This window comes from Leuresthes tenuis, unplaced genomic scaffold (genome assembly GCF_036924035.1).
Source record: "Leuresthes tenuis unplaced genomic scaffold, fLeuTen1.0.hap1 SCAF_12, whole genome shotgun sequence".
Taxonomy (NCBI): Eukaryota; Metazoa; Chordata; class Actinopteri; order Atheriniformes; family Atherinopsidae; genus Leuresthes; species Leuresthes tenuis.
Genome location: NW_027325366.1, coordinates 32367927 through 32389104, shown reverse-complemented (window position 1 = coordinate 32389104; position 21178 = coordinate 32367927). Strand labels below are relative to the sequence as shown.

General features: G+C 43.6%; 4 protein-coding genes across 7 annotated transcripts; all 4 read right to left on the bottom strand.

The window, feature by feature from the left end:
* Positions 1–3901: 3901 nt before the first annotated feature.
* On the bottom strand, positions 3902–4626 carry crygm1 (crystallin, gamma M1). Its single transcript, XM_072397520.1, has 3 exons — positions 4618–4626; positions 4276–4527; positions 3902–4177 (listed from the first exon to the last, which is right to left on the bottom strand). The coding sequence occupies exons 1-3, from the start codon at positions 4624–4626 to the stop codon at positions 3902–3904; spliced, it is 537 nt and encodes a 178-aa protein (XP_072253621.1).
* Positions 4627–12335: 7709 nt separating this feature from the next.
* On the bottom strand, positions 12336–13076 carry LOC140319751 (gamma-crystallin M2-like). Of its 3 annotated transcripts, none has more exons than XM_072397523.1 (3): positions 13056–13076; positions 12702–12944; positions 12336–12608 (listed from the first exon to the last, which is right to left on the bottom strand). In XM_072397523.1, exons 1-3 carry the CDS (start codon positions 13062–13064, stop codon positions 12336–12338), a joined length of 525 nt encoding a protein of 174 aa, XP_072253624.1. In that variant the 5' UTR covers positions 13065–13076. The 3 variants fall into 3 exon arrangements, with proteins under 3 accessions (XP_072253624.1, XP_072253622.1, XP_072253623.1); XM_072397521.1 differs by having other exon boundaries at positions 13047–13064; XM_072397522.1 differs by having other exon boundaries at positions 12705–12944; positions 13056–13064.
* A 1603-nt stretch (positions 13077–14679) lies between these two features.
* Positions 14680–15466, bottom strand: LOC140319748 (gamma-crystallin M2-like). The gene is made up of 3 exons (XM_072397517.1): positions 15408–15466; positions 15068–15310; positions 14680–14955 (listed from the first exon to the last, which is right to left on the bottom strand). The coding sequence occupies exons 1-3, from the start codon at positions 15414–15416 to the stop codon at positions 14680–14682; spliced, it is 528 nt and encodes a 175-aa protein (XP_072253618.1). The 5' UTR covers positions 15417–15466.
* Positions 15467–16854: 1388 nt separating this feature from the next.
* On the bottom strand, positions 16855–18874 carry LOC140319749 (gamma-crystallin S-1-like). 2 transcript variants are annotated; one of them, XM_072397518.1, is made up of 3 exons: positions 18866–18874; positions 18534–18776; positions 16855–17127 (listed from the first exon to the last, which is right to left on the bottom strand). In XM_072397518.1, exons 1-3 carry the CDS (start codon positions 18872–18874, stop codon positions 16855–16857), a joined length of 525 nt encoding a protein of 174 aa, XP_072253619.1. The 2 variants fall into 2 exon arrangements, with proteins under 2 accessions (XP_072253619.1, XP_072253620.1); XM_072397519.1 differs by having other exon boundaries at positions 16855–17124.
* Between the last annotated feature and the right edge of the window lie 2304 nt (positions 18875–21178).

The following is a 21178-nucleotide window of genomic DNA, read 5'->3' as shown; positions in this document are numbered from 1 at the left end:
TACTTTAATTATTCTCCAGCTTTATCACCACAAACACGTGCTCCATCACAGCAAAATGCACATCAATATTTTGTGATCTGGAGGCCACACCAGCATCTTCCATCGGAAAAAGCTGACAGTCAAAAACGATTGATGTTACGGTGTCTGTTCTGATCGTATATAATAGGGCATTGTGTGCTACAATGGGAGGAGGACAGCGTTTTGTGTGGCTTCTCGTCTTTTGTTCCCGCAGAGTTCAGTAAAAACAGCAACAACACTTTTCCATATTCTTCTTTTCAGTTGAATGAGCCGCAGTAGAAATTTCTTCTTCCTCTGAAATGCATGTAAACATGTTATTTTGTTCGAAAATCGTATAAAACAAGACAAACAAGCAGATAATACAGTTGGGTCTGAACACCCAGCTGCTCAGTTCAGGCTCCAAACTTCCATCTTTCTGCTTCTTTCAGTAACAGTTTATTAATCCAGCTGAATCCCCATAAAGCTGCTCTCATTCACATATTTTCTAGATTCTTTTGTCAGAAACTGGGACTGAAATCAGCCCATTAAGACTCACTGAAAGCATTTCCAGGCTGTCGCTCTGCTCTAATAAAATCCTGATTTTATAACCACAGAATCAGCGTTAAAGTAGCTGAAAGACAGCGTCTGAGCAGTGAATTCAGCTGGATTACATGGGCTGGGAGGTTAGAGGCAGCAGTCTGGAACACACAGCCTCAAACATACGGCAGAAAATATCTCGATGCTCCTCCTTGTGCATTTATTCTTTTACAGAGGATGGGGGGGGGAATAATTAAGTTGCTGTTTAACTCAGTAATGAAGCCACTGCTGAGTCATCTTTGTATGATTTTATCTTGGAACCATTAATCACATAAAAACATTAACATGCACAGCAGGAGGGTTGAAAGCTTGATGCCACAGAAAACAACCTGGAAGAAACCAATAAAAATAAACAGTTTTAAAGAGTTTAAAGAGTCCTTTAAAGCAGGGATCTCAAACTCTGGCCCCCGAGGGCCGCTGCCCTGCAGGTTTTAGATGTTTCCCTTCGCCAACACACCTGATTCAGATGGATGAATTTAACAATCATTTTAAGAGATCCATTTAATCTGAATCTGTCAGGGGCCTCAGGGCCTCAGGACACAGAACATAAAGAGGGTTTATGGGTGAAGACAGCAAAGCAGGATGAGGATCTCCTCTCAGAGGAGGAACAGGCTGTGAAAGTCTTAATCCTTCTCCTCAGCAGCTATGGACGAGCTATAAAAGTTATAAAACAAATCTCTCCATCTCAGCAGGAAAACAGAGGCGCTATGAAACTTAATAAACTTAAAGCACATCTTTAAGTGAGGCACAAATGTCTTTCAAGAACCAAAACACAAAATCACTCCGCCGGCGGAGGAACTATGAACATTAACCTAAACGAACGCAAAAGCTCCGCTAACGGAGATATGAAAGGTTGCAGAAAACACTCCAAAAAAAACAGAGGAACAAAACAAAGCTGAGAAACTTACCGTTTTAATAAATACATAAACTATGACTATGGAAAACTTAGAACAAAGACAGCTCTGAAGGAGGATCGCTCGACTTCAGGCTCGAGGAAACTATGGCCGTGGATACTATGGTGGAGAGGCAACAAACTGGCATAAGATAAAGGGAAATGCAGAGTATTTAAACACATGAGGGACCAAGGGAACAGGTGGAAACACTTTGGGAATCAGGGAAGACAATCAGACGAGGGCAAGATACCTGAAACGAGAAGGGAAAGTCAGTGATTTCAAAATAAAACAGGAAATGACATGAAACGGAACGTAAATCGTGACAGATTCTGCCACACAATGTGGTGGAAGTTGCTGCTGATTTCCAGAAACAGCAACAATGACAGTTTAACTTAAAGGTATTTATTGATCAGTCTGTTACCTGAACAGTCACAGGATGAACCATGGGTCAGTCGGGGGATGTTTTCAGAGGGCCCTTACATGTAGGAAATAGGAACATTTCAGCATATATCAACATTATTGATGAATTTATGTGAATGTTTTGTGTATAAATAATGATTTAGTTAATTTGTCTATGGAGTCCCACAGCCAAGGATCTAGTGTTAGTTATGGATTTGTTTGTCATAAGTTTCATGATTTATTAATCATAGTTTTTGTTGTTGTTGTTATTTCTTTATTTCACAAACACCAGATGAACATTTGAGTTTAAGCAACTTGCTTAAACATTTTCGACACCACAAAGAATGTGTTTGGGTTCATCAAAGAGAATTAATTAAAACTGTTTTATTAGCAGTGGCAGAAAGTTCAGGTACTGGAAGCAAAGTTTGTCAGATTGGGTGTAGAAGTATCAAAAGGCATTTTTTTTCTGTAAAATAAAAAAATTATATTAAAAAAAATCCAACCAGTTGAAGGAAAAACTGAAATTGATGTGTAAAAATGACAGATATAATGCAACACGGTGTATATTTCCTTTAGAAGGAGAAATAACATCAAATAAGGACTTGGTGTGTAGAAGTTTCAAGTGTATACACACATATATATATATATAAATAAATAAATATAAATGCACATACAGCAAACTGTCAGAAAAACTGTTAATTTAACTTAATTTAACTCTAAAATAATAACTCTAAAAAGAAGTGTTTACCAACTAGGTGCAAGATCTTTGTTCATTTTGACCTTTGTCTTCTTTACAGCAGAAAAAAACAAAAGGACCAACAGCAGCACAAACACAACAAAGAGCAGCCCACAGCTCAGATTGTTCCACATTATATGAGACTGCCCCCATGTGGCAACAGGAGGCTACGACTTGTAGATGTGTTTGTGAGGCTAAAACAGAGAAGGTGCAAACATCTACGTTCAGCCTTTCAAGCACATAAAAACTAGCATGAATTTAGAAAACAACTTGCAGAAGTAAAGCTGGTTTTTAGTGGGTAAAATTATCGCTGATGCCTGGGAAGCTATCAGCTGACCGAACAGCAGGTTGGGCATCGAAACTCAAATTTTTATGTAGGCTCAGCCTTAAACTGACCACATATGTTGAGTTTTAAGAAGTTCACCTAAAAATAGTCCCAAAGCCACATTATGTGACCGATACAAGGCAGCCTTTTGTTGATGGTGGAAATAAACATGGCCAATAGTCATTTTTTGTGTTAGTGACTGAATTAGCTCAAGTAAAGAAGGGCAAAAACAGCCTGATGCCTCCGTATAAACAGCCTGATCTTAAGCCCTTTCACAATGTCATTATCTAATTAAAAATTTAATTGAAAACTTCTTTAAACTTCAAAGAAAAAGTGACTATAGTTTGCTTTTAACCAGCTCATGTTAGCTAGTTAGCTAAAGCTAACTTGACAAATGTGGTTAGCTAAAGCTAACTAGCTAATATATGCTAACAAGCGGTCTACCTTTACTTTACTTATGTTGAATCAAGGAAAGAAATATACTGATAAGTCTGCAACTGTTTCCAGTGGTGAATAATTGAGTTGAGGTTAAATTATGGCTTAAGATACAAAGATAAGACCTCAGTTTGGTGACAAATGTATTCTTAAAGGATTGTAAAATATCTATGACCCATAATGCAATTAGTTAGATCCTCACCGTTACTCGCATTATTCATTTTCTGTTGTTCTGTTCCCCTTTGTCTGGTTCTTCCCTGCCTGGTTTGGTCTGTTATTTAGTTTATGTTTTCCTGGCTCGGCTGCGACTTCTTCCAAATAAAAACTTAAATTCTAACCTCTATAAGTCTCTGTGTTTGGGTCCTCCACAATCATCCATAACTGGCAACCCCCAACAAATTTACTATATTTGAATATCCAATGTTGTAATTAAGAACAGACCACATTAAAAACAAAGATTTGACAAATGTGGTTATGAATGACAGATTATTTTTATTTACTCAAGTCAAATATAGAAGTCTAGCATGTGTCCATGATGCGCCTCATGCTCATGAACCTCTGGCCGCCGAAGCCCATGTCCCTGAAGCTCCTGTACTCGCCGGGCCTCATGTACATCATCCTGCCTCTGAAGTGGGGCTGTTCGTACATCAGCCAGTGGCCGTCCATCACGTTGGCAGACTGGCAGTCGTTCATGCGGTAACGCTCCATCATGTTGTCGCAGTCCTCCATCATCTCATGCATCTGACCACCGAAGTTCTCCCTCTCGTAGATCCTCATCCTGAACTGGCCCCTGTGCTGTGAGGCATGGAAAATATGGAGAGCAGAACATTTTAACAAGCTGAAACTCGAACTGAAGTGAGGATTCAATTAAAGCTCCGTGCAGGGATGCTTACATGTGGGATCATTCTGCAGGATCTGATGGAGTCGAGCATCATTTCAGAGCTCATCATGCGCTGCATGTCGTGGTACTCGCCCCTCCTCAAGAAGAACTGGTTTCCCATGTAGTTGGGACGCTCGTAGATCATGAAGCAGCCGCTCTCCACCCTGCAGGACTGGCACCTGCTCAGGAAGGAGGTCAGGTCAGAGCAGTCGGTCATGCTCTCATAGGAGCGACCCTGGAAGTTCCTTTCCTCGTAGAAGACGATCTGAAACACAGCAGAGGAAAGAACACAGTTTGAGAATAAGTTTAAATCTATTTTCCTTTGGAAAACGTGCTGAATATGTTCGTGAATTACCTTGCCCATGATGGTTGTTTAGATTGCTCCCTGTGGATGGTTAAACTTGCTCTGCCAACTCCATGATTCCACAGCCTTTTTATACAAAATCCCAGGTGCCATGATGTGTTGTTATTCAAATGTGCAAAGCTGATGAATTAGCAGTATGACTTTTGCTGAACGGGGTCTATAAATGTGTAACAATGGCTGTCTGTCCATACATTTCTGGCAGCAGATATCAGCATTGTCCATTATAAGCATAAGCTTTGTGTGTATTTCATTCCCAGTGAGAAGGTTCTCCACATATGGTCAGATCATCAGCGATGGAAAGAACGTGACATCATCTCAGACAAACCCAGAACCTGTAGAAACCCCTTCCCCTGCTGTTAACAAATCCTGTTTCATGAATTAAAACATGTTTCATTTCAACTGGTTTAATTTTAAAAGCTGTTATAAAATTCAATGAGCCATGATTAGAGATAAATTCATTCTTTAAAGGTTCCTAATTTAGTTTGAGTTTTATTCTAACTAAGGTGACACAAATATATCTAACAAGTGAAAAGAGAAATGAGAGGAAAACATTTGGTCTTCTTTGATAAACATGTAAAAAACGGTCAGTATGTGAGGAAAACATACAGTAAACACATCAATGGCCACTAATGCAACCTGTTAACTGTTCAAAAATCAGGTCGGGGAGGGGGGGGGGGCCTCCATAGTGCTATGAATAAAGCATGGACCCCACATACAGAAGGCTAAAGTCCTGCTGCAGCTGCCAGGGATTCAGTCAGACCGATGACCATTTGTTGTCTGTCAGGCTTTATTTTCTTTGCTGTTCCTCTTTACATAAAAACAACATAGAAATGGTGAAACTTTTAACCATCTTTTCCACGTCCGTCTGGTTTCCGTAAATACAGAAATAAAGTCAAATAAAATGTTCATTTACAAGAAATTTGCTCAAAGTTTACTGTAAAATGAGACTTGGTTAAAGCTGGAAATACAGTTGCTGTGGCAACCGTCTCCGTTCACAGCTGCTCACTGCTGTACGTTTGTTACCGCAGGATTAAACCAGGGAGAAGGTGAGGCCCCTGAACCATGTCACGCCACAACAGTGGCCTGTATGTCTCGCTCGTTCTGCCAATGACAGAAATTAATGATGAAAAACATCAAAAACAAGCCTTACACACCTCCTATTGGTCACCGACATGTTGCAGCGTAGCGTTAGTTGAAAACTCGTACAGCTTTCACAAACAGAGAAGATAAAGAGGACGTTCAGCAGCGTTGACAGGAAGGTTTAGGGGAAAAGCTTCGTTATCAAACTGAAATCACCAACAGTAGCAAGTTATGTTTCTGTTTCTGTATTTATCAGACGCTTTTATCCAAAGCGACTTACAAATGAAGATATAACAGCTTTACAAAAAGCTAACAATAAGCTACATAGAAGGAACCCAGGAGTCCGACTCTGTCAGAGGGGACAGAGTAGAGATAGGGTGCAGGCATAGAAGGAAGTGCAGAAAGATAAAGAGCAGAGATAGAGGGGGTAGGGAAGTACAAGGTAAGTGCTGGGATAGGAGATGCTCTCTGAAGAGCTGGGTTTTCAGGAGCTTCTTGAAGATAGACAGGGACGCCCCTGTTCTGGTAGCGCTCGGTAGGTCATTCCACCATCGTGGGACGACACATGAACAGAGTTTGGATTGTCTTAGGCGTGGTGTAGGAGCTGCTAGACGACAATCCTGGGACCAACGGAGGGACCCAGTTGGGACAGAAGCCTTTGTGAGAGCAAAGTTCAGTGGCAAATCTTTTCAACTGAACATCCAGAGAGGAATCGTGATCCAGCACCTGAAGGAAGGGGGCTGAGACTAAGTGAAGAAAAACCTGTCAGGAGCTGTTATGTTGGAGCAGATGAAAGCTCCTGTTCAAGATGAGGAATAAAAGGCTGCCAGACCATAGAGACCCTGCAACATAACTCTAAGGTGCTCTAATTTAAGGTGGGCCATCACCTCCAGACGGCAGAGTTGCCTTTATCCAGTTACATCTCCTGGCCAACAATGAGGAGAATGCTATTGCTTTCCTTTGAGCAGTTGTTAATTGAGCTTCCCCTGGTGCCACACCAAAGATGGCTGCCAAAGGGCTGGACTCTATATTTTTGTTATAAATGAATGAGAAGGTTTTAAAAATTTTGGTCCAAAAGTCTTTCCGCCTGGGAGGAGACCAGAACATGATGGCTGGCACCTGTTTACATCCAGGGCAAGTCTGCTCAGCCCCCTGATAAATAAGGTGTAACACCTTAAACTGTACCAATCCGTGTCTAACATACTGAGGCAGAGTGTATCAGTTCTACTGCCCATCCTCACTCAACCTGTGGTAGGTCCAACTCTAACTCTTCCTTCAATTTCCTTTTTCTGTAATCAAGGGATGGGGAAGCCACCTTCTGGATATTCACATAGATCCTGGAAACCATCCCTTCAAGAGTCGGGTTCGTATCCAATGGTCCATCTATCCGTCCTCTTTGTGGTAGTGCGAGGCCAGGAAAATGAGGGAGTTAGTCTTTGAGGGGATTCCATACTCCCTCAGGACTGTTTAAAGACGTACAGGTGTGATGGTGGGACTGTTTCTTTTCTTCCCCTTGTCCTGTCCAGCATTATGGCAGCAGAATTATAGTGTGAATACCTTTTATGCCAAACAGATTTGCTTTGCCAAGGGAAGCTTTATAGATGTAAAGCTCCCCTTGATGCCCATCGACTGCCCATTTATTTATTTTTGTTTACAATATTTCACATGTAATAGAGCCGAACCGGAAGAAGAAGAGCAAAGAAGAGGAAACAGAACAGAAATAGAAAGAAAAACCAGACAACCAGCTGCTACACCTGTAAAAACAAAACAGACGACAATCCACGGCCTCTGTGGGGAATCCAGCCTTAGAGCCACCAGGAGCACCTGAAAGCATCACATACAACACAACTGTGGATATAGATGACCTGAAACCACAGGATAATACATCAACTGCTTAGCGAGCATGCTAATGGGCTAATGAATGTGTGTGTGTGTGTGTGAGAACATGCACAGGACCTACATGATAACCCACCCCCCAACCAATCAGAAGCAGGCAGAGAGGGCCACAAGACCCAGGCCACCAGCAGCCCCCACAGAGCACAGAACCCAGGAAGTCCACCGCAGGGACAACCATGCATCCACCCAGAGGACTGCAGAGGAAGCCCCCGGAAAGAGCCCCCATAAGCATAGGGCAGAGGCCCTCTGGGAACCAGGGGCAACAGCCCACCGACCCCGCCAGGCCCCAACCGCTCAGACATGATTTGTGCCCTGGACCCGGGTCCCAGGAGGCCGAGCGCCCCCAAACCCCCTGGCAGAGGCCCCACCCAATACCCGAGAGGGCCAAGCGCCCCAGACAGCCACACAGTGGGCCAGCGCCTGCCCCAGCGCCCCTGGCCAAGTGCCCCGGGAGTCAAGACATGTCCACAGGTGGGTGTGTCAGGAACTGGTGGAAAGGTCGGACCCAGATGCAGCTCTCTTGGTTCACAAAACAAGGTTTATTCCTCAAACAAGACAGAGCCGGATCATCAAAATGACTTAACTATGAAAAAAGGACTATGACAAACAAAACAAGGCTATGAATAAACACTATGGCTATGATTATCTTAACAAAGCTATGCGGCAGGACAACCAGCCTCATCTTTGTGCAAAGCATGGAGGGATAGTGAGGATTCTGCAGTGACTGAAAGGAAACCAGGAAGCTAAATACTGTGGAGGGAGTGATCAGTGACATGAGGTGCAGCTGAGAACAATGAGCCAGGTGACGTGAGTGAACTGAACGTGACCAGAACAACACATGGTTAAACATAAACTGTGACATGACAAACTGATAGAACAGACTGTGACAGGGTGAAGCAGCGGGGAGAGGCAACCCCCCCCCCCCCCCCTCATCGGGAACTGCCCAAGCAGGCCAGAGGACAGCAAGGCCCAGTCATCACCACACACACTTGCACATCCCATACATCCCATACTTCCGCACATGTCCCCCCTCCCTCAACTCCACTGGGGTGTGGCGCAGCAGACCCCCCCAGCCACCACAGACCCCAAACCAGCAGAATAACTCATCCTCTTGGCCCCTCCCGCCCCAGGCAGCAACCAGGCAGCTACTCTCCCCCGGAGAGGGCAGCTAGAGACTGGCTGCAATAGGCACCCCTGTTTCCTTTGATCTGCCACAGGACAGGAGGGCCTGATGTCCACCAGGCTTGGGGCCTGCAGCGACCGTATTTGGGGAGCTAGTGTGCCACCAGAAGGCAACCACTCGCCCCAGAGGACCTCTACACAAAATAAACAAACAACAATAAAAACCCCAAACAAACAAACAAACCACGCAGTCACACCAGTCGCAGCAGCCCGGGCCTGAGACCCACCATCACCCAGGCCCCCCCCCACAATGGTGGGACTGCTTCTAAAGACGTACAGGTGTGAGAGTGGGACTGTTTTTAAAGACGTACAGGTGTGAGGGTGGGACTGTTTCTAAAGACGTACAGGTGTGAGGGTGGGACTGTTTTTAAAGACGTACAGGTGTGAGGGTGGGACTGTTTCTAAAGACGTACAGGTGTGACGGTGGGACTGTTTCTAAAGACGTACAGGTGTGAGGGTGGGACTGTTTCTAAAGACGTACAGGTGTGAGAGTGGGACTGTTTTTAAAGACGTACAGGTGTGAGGATGGGACTGTTTCTAAAGACGTACAGGTGTGACGTGGGACTGTTTCTAAAGACGTACAGGTGTGACGGTGGGACTGTTTCTAAAGACGTACAGGTGTGAGGGTGGGACTGTTTTTAAAGACGTACAGGTGTGACGGTGGGACTGTTTCTAAAGACGTACAGGTGTGAAGGTGGGACTGTTTTTAAAGACGTACAGGTGTGAGGGTGGGACTGTTTCTAAAGACGTACAGGTGTGAGGGTGGGACTGTTTCTAAAGACGTACAGGTGTGAGGGTGGGACTGTTTTTAAAGACGTACAGGTGTGAGGGTGGGACTGTTTTTAAAGACGTACAGGTGTGACGGTGGGACTGCTTCTAAAGACGTACAGGTGTGACGGTGGGACTGTTTCTAAAGACGTACAGGTGTGAAGGTGGAACTGTTTTTAAAGACGTACAGGTGTGAGAGTGGGACTGTTTCTAAAGACGTACAGGTGTGAGGGTGGGACTGTTTCTAAAGACGTACAGGTGTGACGGTGGGACTGCTTCTAAAGACGTACAGGTGTGAGAGTGGGACTGTTTCTAAAGACGTACAGGTGTGAGGGTGGGACTGTTTTTAAAGACGTACAGGTGTGAGGGTGGGACTGTTTCTAAAGACGTACAGGTGTGAGGGTGGGACTGTTTATAAAGACGTACAGGTGTGAAGGTGGGACTGTTTTTAAAGACGTACAGGTGTGAGGGTGGGACTGTTTCTAAAGACGTACAGGTGTGAAGGTGGGACTGTTTCTAAAGACGTACAGGTGTGAGGGTGGAACTGTTTTTAAAGACGTACAGGTGTGACGGTGGGACTGTTTCTAAAGACGTACAGGTGTGACGGTGGGACTGTTTCTAAAGACGTACAGGTGTGAAGGTGGGACTGTTTTTAAAGACGTACAGGTGTGAGGGTGGGACTGTTTTTAAAGACGTACAGGTGTGAAGGTGGGACTGTTTTTAAAGACGTACAGGTGTGAAGGTGGGACTGTTTTTAAAGACGTACAGGTGTGACGGTGGGACTGTTTCTAAAGACGTACAGGTGTGAAGGTGGGACTGTTTTTAAAGACGTACAGGTGTGAGGGTGGGACTGTTTTTAAAGACGTACAGGTGTGAGGGTGGGACTGTTTTTAAAGACGTACAGGTGTGAGGGTGGGACTGTTTTTAAAGACGTACAGGTGTGAAGGTGGGACTGTTTTTAAAGACGTACAGGTGTGAAGGTGGGACTGTTTTTAAAGACGTACAGGTGTGAGGGTGGGACTGTTTCTAAAGACGTACAGGTGTGACGGTGGGACTGTTTCTAAAGACGTACAGGTGTGAAGGTGGGACTGTTTTTAAAGACGTACAGGTGTGAGGGTGGGACTGTTTATAAAGACGTACAGGTGTGAAGGTGGGACTGTTTTTAAAGACGTACAGGTGTGAGGGTGGGACTGTTTCTAAAGACGTACAGGTGTGAAGGTGGGACTGTTTCTAAAGACGTACAGGTGTGAGGGTGGGACTGTTTCTAAAGACGTACAGGTGTGAGGGTGGGACTGTTTCTAAAGACGTACAGGTGTGAAGGTGGGACTGTTTCTAAAGACGTACAGGTGTGACGGTGGGACTGTTTCTAAAGACGTACAGGTGTGAGGGTGGGACTGTTTCTAAAGACGTACAGGTGTGAGGGTGGGACTGTTTCTAAAGACGTACAGGTGTGAGGGTGGGACTGTTTCTAAAGACGTACAGGTGTGACGGTGGGACTGTTTCTAAAGACGTACAGGTGTGACGGTGGGACTGTTTCTAAAGACGTACAGGTGTGACGGTGGGACTGTTTCTAAAGACGTACAGGTGTGACGGTGGGACTGTTTCTAAAGACGTACAGGTGTGAGGGTGGGACTGTTTCTAAAGACGTACAGGTGTGAGGGTGGGACTGTTTCTAAAGACGTACAGGTGTGAGGGTGGGACTGTTTCTAAAGACGTACAGGTGTGAGGGTGGGACTGTTTCTAAAGACGTACAGGTGTGAGGGTGGGACTGTTTATAAAGACGTACAGGTGTGAAGGTGGGACTGTTTTTAAAGACGTACAGGTGTGAGGGTGGGACTGTTTCTAAAGACGTACAGGTGTGAGGGTGGGACTGTTTTTAAAGACGTACAGGTGTGAGGGTGGGACTGTTTTTAAAGACGTACAGGTGTGAGGGTGGGACTGTTTTTAAAGACGTACAGGTGTGAAGGTGGGACTGTTTTTAAAGACGTACAGGTGTGAGGGTGGGACTGTTTCTAAAGACGTACAGGTGTGAGGGTGGGACTGTTTTTAAAGACGTACAGGTGTGAAGGTGGGACTGTTTTTAAAGACGTACAGGTGTGAAGGTGGGACTGTTTTTAAAGACGTACAGGTGTGAAGGTGGGACTGTTTTTAAAGACGTACAGGTGTGAGGGTGGGACTGTTTTTAAAGACGTACAGGTGTGAGGGTGGGACTGTTTCTAAAGACGTACAGGTGTGACGTGGAACTGTTTTTGTCCTGGTTTGGAACTTCAATAAAGAAGAGTTTAGCGTGTTTGTGTGTCTTTAAAGGACCATTTTCTACTTTAAAATGAAAGAAAACCAACCAGAGTTAATTTGGTTTTAAACGGTTTTGATTGCCAAATGAAAAAGCAAAAGAAGCTACAGGAAAGTGCAATACTTACAATTTACAATGTACAGATGTCCACAAGGTAAAATACAAACACACCAGCAGAACAATTGGAGAAGAGGGATGCTTTATTTGCTTTGTTAGAGCACAATTTAAGCAGGATCCTCTCCCATCCAGATGAGTATATATTTCATAAAAAGTGCTTATTTACCTGCTATTCACATTATTTACAGAGTAAATACAAGATATCCATAACAGCTACATGGCTCCTTTTACCTCCATCATACCTCCTGATGCTATTCAAAGCAAATCTATCAATGTGAACGAATCAATAAAAACACCTTCACAAAGGAGGTAAAAATTCAAAATCTTTAATAAACAAAGTGTTTGATATTTACAGCAAGGTTTCTGTTGATGGCTAAAAGTCGGTGACCCTCCTGAAAGATCCGATGATGGCGCAGGTGGCGCACCAGTCGCGGTACCTCCTGTACTCCCCAGATCTCAGGAAGTACTGTCTGCCTCTGTAGTTCGGGTATTCGTAGAAGATCCAGTTGCCGTTCATGACATTACAGGAGTAGATATGGCGGTGATGGAAACGATCAGACACACAGGGACAGTCATCCATGAACTCCATCATGTGCCCGCCGAAGTCGGGCTTCTCATAGATGCGCAATCTGTAGGAGCCTCGATACTGTGGGACCAAAGCAGGACCAAGAGGGGATTACACATTTATATGCTGAAGAGGGGCGCCGATACTCATCTGTCAGCGTGTTGTTTGTCTCACCGCTGGAATCATCCGGCAGGAGCGGATGCAGCTGCTGAAGCCCATCCACCTCTGGTAGTCGGGATACTCCCCCCTCCTCATGAAGTACTGGTGGCCCATGAAGTTGGGTCGCTCATAGATCATGAAGCAGCCGCTCTCCACCCGGATGGAGTTACAGCGGCTGAAGTACGAGTGAAGGTCCGTGCAGTCGTTGCTGCACTCATAGCTCCGACCCAGGAAGTTCTTGTCCTCGTAAAAGATAATCTGGCGGAAAAATGTCAGAGTTTTTCTCAGCAAAAAAGCGAGCTGAAAGCCCCGTCAAAACTAAAAAAACCCAACAACTTTCTGTGAGCAGAGAGGAGAAACAGCACTCACCTTACCCATGGTCTCCGTTGGAGAGATTCCCCATGTTTTCAGGGCTTTTTATACCAGCTCTCCACAAACAAAGCATTGTCATTCAAATTCTCTCTTAGTTATAACTGAAGGCTACTGGCACATGTTTACCTTTTTGTTAGAGCACAACATTGGGTCAAAAATATGGATTTGTATTTGAAAAAAAGGATAAATAATTAACTGGTTTGGTGTTTTGACATGCATGGACAAAGGAAAGGACTAGTATGGTATCCACACATCCAGTGGACAATGGCTGCAGAACAATATGGAACAGCTCTTTAGCATTAAAGATGTTGCGTAACGGGGCAGGAAGCCATTCACTGTCCCTGCTGCTCCACCTGAGCAACCCCTATGCATGCAGATAAGTAAGTGTATATGTCCTGCCGGTCAGGATTATTATAATCTATCAGTTTTTTACAAACTCTTCTCTTTATTAACATTTACCTCCAACATTCTGTCTTTTTTGTTCACCTGTTTTGTCTCCTTTGATCTGTCATAAACTGACTTATTCTTTCATTTCATGGCCTCACTTATAATTATTGATACATCCTGGAAACTATCTCAGGGAGTCGCAGTAAGGATTATAAAGACCAGTTTGATTCAGAGTCTACGGGAGCCACAGCAAACTCTCCTGTGTGAACATCCACCCTTTTATATACTCTGTAACAAGAAAATATTCAAATATAATCTTTGATATTCATATTGTCACTTATGTTTGATTTAATTGTTTAATGTCAATGTTTCCCTGAAGCCTTTTTGTTATTTTTGTCAAAAATATTCTTATATATTTGCTCTTCAATAATGTAAAGGCAGCTATGACCGACTTTTGCATGTTTTTAATCATAAACTGGTGGAAAGCATCATGTTGTGGGAAACACTCTCATCTGTAATGGTTTATAGGTTCATATGCGACTCATCAGTTCATTACAGACCCACATGACTGCTGCTTCTTCACCTGTCATATTCTGCTATAATATTAATGATAATTAGTGTTATTATAATTTTATTAATATAGTTTACAGAGCAGACAGGGGAGCCAAACAACTGCAAGTTAATGAGAAGGCAAGAAACAACAGGGAATAAAAGTTTAAAGCCTCATTTAAGGACATTTAAATGGGTTGTAAGGAGTGATTTAAAGGAAGTGTCCGATTCTGTGAGCCTTATTTCCTCGGGCAGCTCACCTTTAGATTTGAGCCCCTCCCGAGGATCTGAGGCTGCCCGGTGGCTCGTTTGGGGTCAACGTTTCTGATTTATAGTTGTAATTATTACCTCTCGGACTCTTTGCACGGCGCCTGCTGCCACTGACAGTGTGGATAAGGCCCGCTAATCCCACCGGGGGCACAAGCCAGGAGAGGGTAGCTCTGGCATTGTTTGGGATGGCTCGTCTGAGCAAAGAGGCGATTCAGTCGCACTGAGCAAGCTGGCCAGAAGCTACTGTAGGGAGTTTGTATTTTCCTTTCTGTAACTTTAACTGGAGGAAGATCACGTTTGAGGAGTGTTTTGGTGAACAAACAACAGCCGAAGTAGCAAAGACACAGAGCCGAAGGTGAGTTTTAGAGTTTATTTGAAAGACAGACAGTTAAAATGAGGGAAATATGCATGGATTTCAGTTGAAATCTGTGATTCTTCTAATGGAGCCGATCGTGGGACTGACGCCTCCCCATTCGCTGTATCTGCGGTACTCGCCGGGCCTCAGGTAGTACACCCGGCCTTGGTAGTTGGGCTGGTCGTACAGCAGCCAGTGGCCGTCTGTCACGCTGCAGGAGTTGAAGTCGGACATGCTGATGTGTTCCTGGAGGTTTGGACAGTCCTCCAGGAGCTCGTGCGCCTTGCCGGACATGTCGAAGCGCTCGTAGAGCCTCATCCTGTAGGAGCCTTGATACTGACACCGGGGGGAAATACTTTTTCAGGTACTTCTCAACTGACTTTACAGAAAACAAGCTGTAAATATGCCACTGTGTGGTTTTAAAAAACAGCTTTCTGAGCTTTCCTACCTGCGGGATCATGCGGCAAGAGCTGACGCAGTCATTCATGCCGATCACACCCTGGTTGTCGGAGTACTCCCCCCGCTTCAGGTAGAACTGGTTTCCCATGTAGTTGGGCCTCTCATAGACCATAAAGCAGCCGCTCTCCACCCTGATGGAGTTGCATCTGTTGAAGAAGGCATGCAGGTCGGCACAGTCGCTGCTGCACTCGTGAGAGTGTCCTTGGAAGTTTCTGTCTTCGTAGAAAATGATCTACGAAAGCAACACATGAAGATTTTTCACACAGCGCTGCGAGATTGTGGCAGAAAAAGAGCGAATAAAAAACACCCGAAGAGATGGTTTTCTTTACCTTTCCCATGGTTAAGGTCTGACTGTATCACCGATCAACTCTGTTCCCGAGCCAAGCCACTGGGCTTTATAAAAAAAAAGAAAGAAAGGGCAGCTGTGTGATTGCACAGCATAAAGCATTGTCATTCAAATGCTTCCCACAGAGCGATGATGGATCCGAGTGGGGCAGAAATCTGTTTATGTACAGATGACTCTACTCTGGTGTTTGGTGTCATTGTTTTTTCCACCACGTTCATCACAATTTCCTCCCGAAAATGCTTCCGAACAATAAACAGATAAAGAGCGGCATCGTTTAATTGAGATGACGAGACAATCTGTGTAATCCAGCTGCTGCTTTCTCACTCAGATCAGGGCACCACTGTAAATTCATCCAATCTCTTTCAACCGCATTCAAGACTCATGCTGTTCTAAACCAAGACCCATTCCGCTATATTTCTGTTAGAATTATGAGTGTTTAACAACGAGACCGTTTGTGTTGTCAAAGGACACCATAATGACCATGTTTTATCAAGCTTTAATGGTATCATTCATCTTTAGAGGCCAGGACTTCATGTTTTATCTCAGGTTCTTCCCTCTGGATGGAGCTTTTTAAGTCCCAAAATGTAGGACAAAATGCGACAGAACTGCTTTCCTCCTGCTGCTATATCACTGAATTGAACAAGCTGAAGCTATTTACATCTTTTCTTTGATTTAAGTCCATAAATTGGTCCTATTCTGGTTCAATTCAAGAGGTTATTTGAAATCTTTATCGATATTTTCGACTGTTTTTTGCTCTTTTACATGTACTTATTTGTGGATCCGAAGCACTTTTATTCTAATTATTTAGGGGAATTTAAGTAAATAGGCTGTTTTTGATCTTAATCTACATTGTATGTTGGATTTGATGGATATAATTATCTTTATGGCTGCTAAATAAATCAATTACGAGTCCATCTGAACATCAGGGAATATTTGTTTCCCTTTTCAGGACACTTAAGATGAGTTCACACCTGCAGTTTGGCTCTCTGGTCCAAACCAAACGGGAAGTTAACGAAATTTGGCTAATTGGCTAATATTCTGCTCGTTGGCGCCCCCTACAGTTGCGGGATGTACGACCACCGGCATAAAAACCCATTTCTGTGTGAGCCCTGCACATGTGCAGCCATACACATGAGTAGAGGCCACAAAGATGCCATCAAACTCACAAAAATGCAATGCGCTGCATTTACGTCTCAACTGAACCGCAGCAGTTTATTTTGAAGCAGCGGGAGACCCACCTGCTCTGGGGGTCGGAGTCTGCTGTACACCCAAAGGTTTGAATCTCTGCAAACGATCTGCTTCAGATCAAATCAGAACCGGTTTAATGCATCTAAACCTCTCACACTTAAAAATGATCATCTTTCTAAATATTACCAAAAAACAGGTGGGTATTTTCAGTGTTTTGAGCCTATTATTGATCCTGCAGCAGGTCAGTAGTCCATGATGCGTCTGATGGAGCCGACCGTGGCGCTGCGGCCGCCCCACTCGCTGAACCGTTTGTACTCTCCCGGCCTGATCAGGTACATCCTGCCGCGGTAGTTCGGATGCTCGTAGAACACCCAGTTGCCATTGGCAACGTTGCAGGAGAAGATGTCGTTTACGTGGAAGCGGTCCATGACGCAAGGACAGTCATCGATCAGGTCCATCATCTGGCCGCCAAACTCGATCCGCTGGTACAGGCGCATGTTGAATGACCCGGCCTCCTGGATTTGAATCGGACAGCGGGGTCAGTTAAAGTAACACCAGAGAATTTGGCAGATAGTTTAGCTCTTTGGCTCCCCCTGCAGGTGTGGAGTGTAAACCACACACATTCATTTTTCTGCCCTGTTTAAAGAGGCCACAAAGACACCATCAAAAGCCCACAAAAACATCAAGTGACCATAAAGCTAAACGGTGCAGTTTCAGATCCAAGAATGAGCATAAAATAGGTCAGTTTACTTCAAAAAGAGTCAGAAGGTTTAAGGTTCACAAACTTCCCTGGTGTTCCTTTAATATTCATGACCTTAGAAAGAGACTAAACCATGATTAGATGTTGACTAATGATTTAATTTAGTATTTGAATACCACTTAAATTATATCAAAATCACTTTTTGCACTATATCTGGAGCTCGAGAGCCTTAGTTTTAGCTAGTTTTAGTTTTAGTTTTAGCTACCAGCGTAGCTTCAGGGATTAGGTCCCTTAAAAGTCCCTTAAACATCATGAAATGGCTGCACATTGGAAAAAGTTGATTGAATCATTTCAGTAAAGAGTTGGGATGGAAGTAGCTTTGTTTTCATTAAATTCAAACACTTAGCACTTCCTTAAAGGTCAGGTTTCCCGCCTTAAAAGCCCACTAAGCTCTGATTGGTCAGCTTCAGAGGCCTGATCAGGCTCTGCCTACGATATCAGCTCTGATTAAATTTAGACGACTCATCGAGTTTTTAATCTTAATAAAATGTAATACAGGCTCCTGGATGCAGAAAGGGACTAAAATACCATTAAGAATGCCTGCAAAGACATTTTTTGTAATTTTTGGGGCAGAAGTTGGATTTCAAGTGATCACGAGCAGCTTTTTAACTCGGTTAAAAATCAGATTTGATTTGATTTGAACACTTTCAGATTAAATGCTGTGATAAAAGATTAGGGGAGGCTGTAGCTCAGGAGGAAAAGTATTCGTACTGACAAAGAGAAGCTGTATGAGTGGGCGAATGTGGCTTTGAGTGGTCAGAATTAACCTGGAATATTTTGCACTAAATGGAGAATAATAGCTTGAATAAACTATTTTACAGTGACTTTTTGTCCCAGTTCTCACCCAGATCATAGAAGTATTTCTTGATTTCTTGACAGTATTGTTTTTCCAAAGGAAATGTTTTCATCCTAAAATGCTTTTTAAAGCGATCTTTCAGGTGAGAAACAAATCAGTTTAACTTTTCGTTTGGATTAAAGTGACCTGAGCTGATTTTTGTTGTTATTTGGTGCTGTTTGAATGAACTGAACTGGACTGAATGGTTAATTTGTTGGGATGTCTTTCCATCCGTGAGGTTAAAAGAGTATTTGATGGTGAGCACACGTTAGCATGAATGCTCTGGTGTAAGCTCAGAATGACTTTGCCCACGAACAGGAGCTCACCGTGTGGATGTGGCGGCAGGAGCTGATCGAACCATCGACACCTGTCCATTGATGGAAGTCAGGATAGTCGCCTCTCCTCAGGTAGAACTGGTTCCCGGTGTAGTTCGGTTTCTCGTAGATCATGAAGCAGCCGCTCTCCACCCTGATGGAGTTGCAGCAGCTGAGGCGGCTCAGCAGGTCCCCACAGTCCTCGTAACATTCAAAATGGCGCCCAGAGAAATTCTTATCCTCGTAGAAGATGATCTGAACATAGAGACGTTTAGTTTTTCTTTTAATATATTCTAAAACTGGAGAAAGAAAGCAGGCCTGCAGCGTGTGAGCATGATGTTTACCTTCCCCATGTTGGCGGCTTCACCTGCCGCCTGGATCCATCCAGCTCTTTGAAGACTCACACCTGTCACATATATAGTGAATGTGAAATGCAGACTCTGCATGTGTCATTCATATTGTAATTGTCAGGAATCTTTGGTGTTTGTGCTGCTGTGCTGTCCTGAAGAGGCGTTTTGGAGTTGTGGGTGTTTGTGTATGAGGGAGCTGACAGGTGTGATGTTTGATATTTTACTCCTAAAAGTGACCTCTGGGCTTTATTCTCGAGTTTTTACTCTTATAAAAGACACTCGGAGTCATTTGTAGCATCCATGGAGCTCATTCTTATTGTTTTTGTGTTGTTTTGTATAATTATCATCGATATAAATACAACTTATTTGATTTTACTGCACAGAATGGAGATGTTTAAAAGAATATTTGCCATTTTTATTCTAAAAACATGTTTGTCTGTCATGTCATGTCACTAATTTCAGTGAGAACACTGCCCTCTGGTGGAGAACCTCCAAACAAACACGTGGTGTAAAGAAACTGATTAAACTGCTAATTAAATGCCCTCAACCTGTCCAGGTGTACCCTGCCTCTCACCCAATGACAGCTGGGATAGTCCCCAGCCCCCCCCCTGCAACCCTAAATTGGAATAAGCAGGTATAGGAAATGGATGGATGGAGCATATTACTAGAGGTAATTTGTCTAAAACAAATTTAAAGATATAGAAAACAGTCTTAAGATTCAGCCAGTGATTGTTCCAGAGGTTTAAGTGATAAATATGAACATGATCTTCCTCAGCAGATCCCAGTTGGCACCTTATATGGAGTTTATATTACTTTATACTTGCCTTATTCTCTCTATCTGCTGATGAAGATCATACGGTGTGATGGAAAGATGGACTTTTGGTAAAAAAAATTGACAGTCTTTAAGAAAAAGAGTAAAGATAAGCTTTTGAATTTGTTTTATTCTATGAAGGTGACATATTGTGTAGAAATCCCTTCTTCCTGCTCCTGGGAGCATATATCAGGGCGTCTGAAGTCACCAGCAGGTGTAAAACTCCCCAAAAACACAACCCTGGTATTTATTTAGTTCCCCTTTGTCTGAAAGTTCCTCATTTAACGAGTCGTTCTGATTTTCATTTCTAAAGTACGTCACTCTTTAAGTTGGCTCCGCCTCCTCTGGTAAGCCCCGCCCACTCACATCCACCCTGCTGGACGGATGAAGCCAGCTTCTGGGAAAAATCTAAGAAATAATTCCTCATGGTTTATTTACTGATTTATTTCTTCCTTTAGCAGCAGCTAACGCTAACAGTTTAGCTAATGAAGATGACGTACACCAACTTCTAAGGAGTTACTGCTGCTCCTTTCTGAAAGATGAACATTATTGTTCCCACATTACTTTGTTAGCTGAAGCTTTCTAGCTGAACGGTTCCGTTCTGTAACTCAGACAACCTGCAGCTGTGTTTAAGGTGTGTTTCCAACACAACACCGGTCCTCTCCTCACTCTCGGTGTTAACGTTACATTATCGGCATGTTTCTGATAAAGATGGAGGTCTCCAGGTACAACTGTTTAATGAGGTTAATATATCCAAAATGTTTAAACGCAGTAATTAACGGAACACATGCATTACTACGAGTTACGCTGTGTACATCTCCGGCTTGGTCCATTACTGCTGATGAGAAAGCATCGTTTGCTAGCATCTGCTGCTAACTTACAGCTAACTGCCAACTTACAGCTAACTGCCAACTTATAGCTAACTGCTCATTTACAGCTAACTGCTAACTTACAGCTAACTGATAACTTACAGCTAACTTCCAACTTACAGCTAACTGCTCATTTACAGCTAACTGCTAACTTACAGCTAACTTCCAACTTACAGCTAACTGCCAACTTACAGCTAACTGCCAACTTACAGCTAACTGCCAATTTACAGCTAACTGCTAATTTACAGCTAACTGCTCATTTACAGCTAACTGCTAACTTACAGCTAACTTCCAACTTACAGCTAACTGCTCATTTACAGCTAACTGCTCACTTACAACTAACTGCTAACTTACAGCTAATTGCTAACTTACAGCTAACTGCTGACCTGTTTCCCTCTGGGATCAATACAGTAACTATCTGTATCTATAGAGCTGGAGTGTTTCTGACTGGAGGAACAGATTCATTATGTCTGTGTTACTACATTAAATTAGCTTCTTGACTCCGGTTCTGACTGATTTAGTTGCTCGGTTCTGTCAGACAGAGTCACCTTTACCAACCCCAGGTGTGTTTAAACCAACTGAATTTGGATCAGACTGTTCAGAGGGCAGAATTTGCCACCTTTAAAT

What these genes read in the sequence shown, in the direction of transcription:
- LOC140319749 (XM_072397518.1), bottom strand. An exon ending in CCTGCCGCCACATCCACACG is followed by an intron (nt 17,128 to 18,533) that starts GTGAGCTCCTGT and finishes ATTCAAATCCAG; the next exon opens with GAGGCCGGGTCATTCAACAT.
- LOC140319748 (XM_072397517.1), bottom strand. An exon ending in CTTGCCGCATGATCCCGCAG is followed by an intron (nt 14,956 to 15,067) that starts GTAGGAAAGCTC and finishes CCCCGGTGTCAG; the next exon opens with TATCAAGGCTCCTACAGGAT.
- LOC140319751 (XM_072397521.1), bottom strand. An exon ending in CCTGCCGGATGATTCCAGCG is followed by an intron (nt 12,609 to 12,701) that starts GTGAGACAAACA and finishes TTGGTCCCACAG; the next exon opens with TATCGAGGCTCCTACAGATT.
- crygm1 (XM_072397520.1), bottom strand. An exon ending in CCTGCAGAATGATCCCACAT is followed by an intron (nt 4,178 to 4,275) that starts GTAAGCATCCCT and finishes CATGCCTCACAG; the next exon opens with CACAGGGGCCAGTTCAGGAT.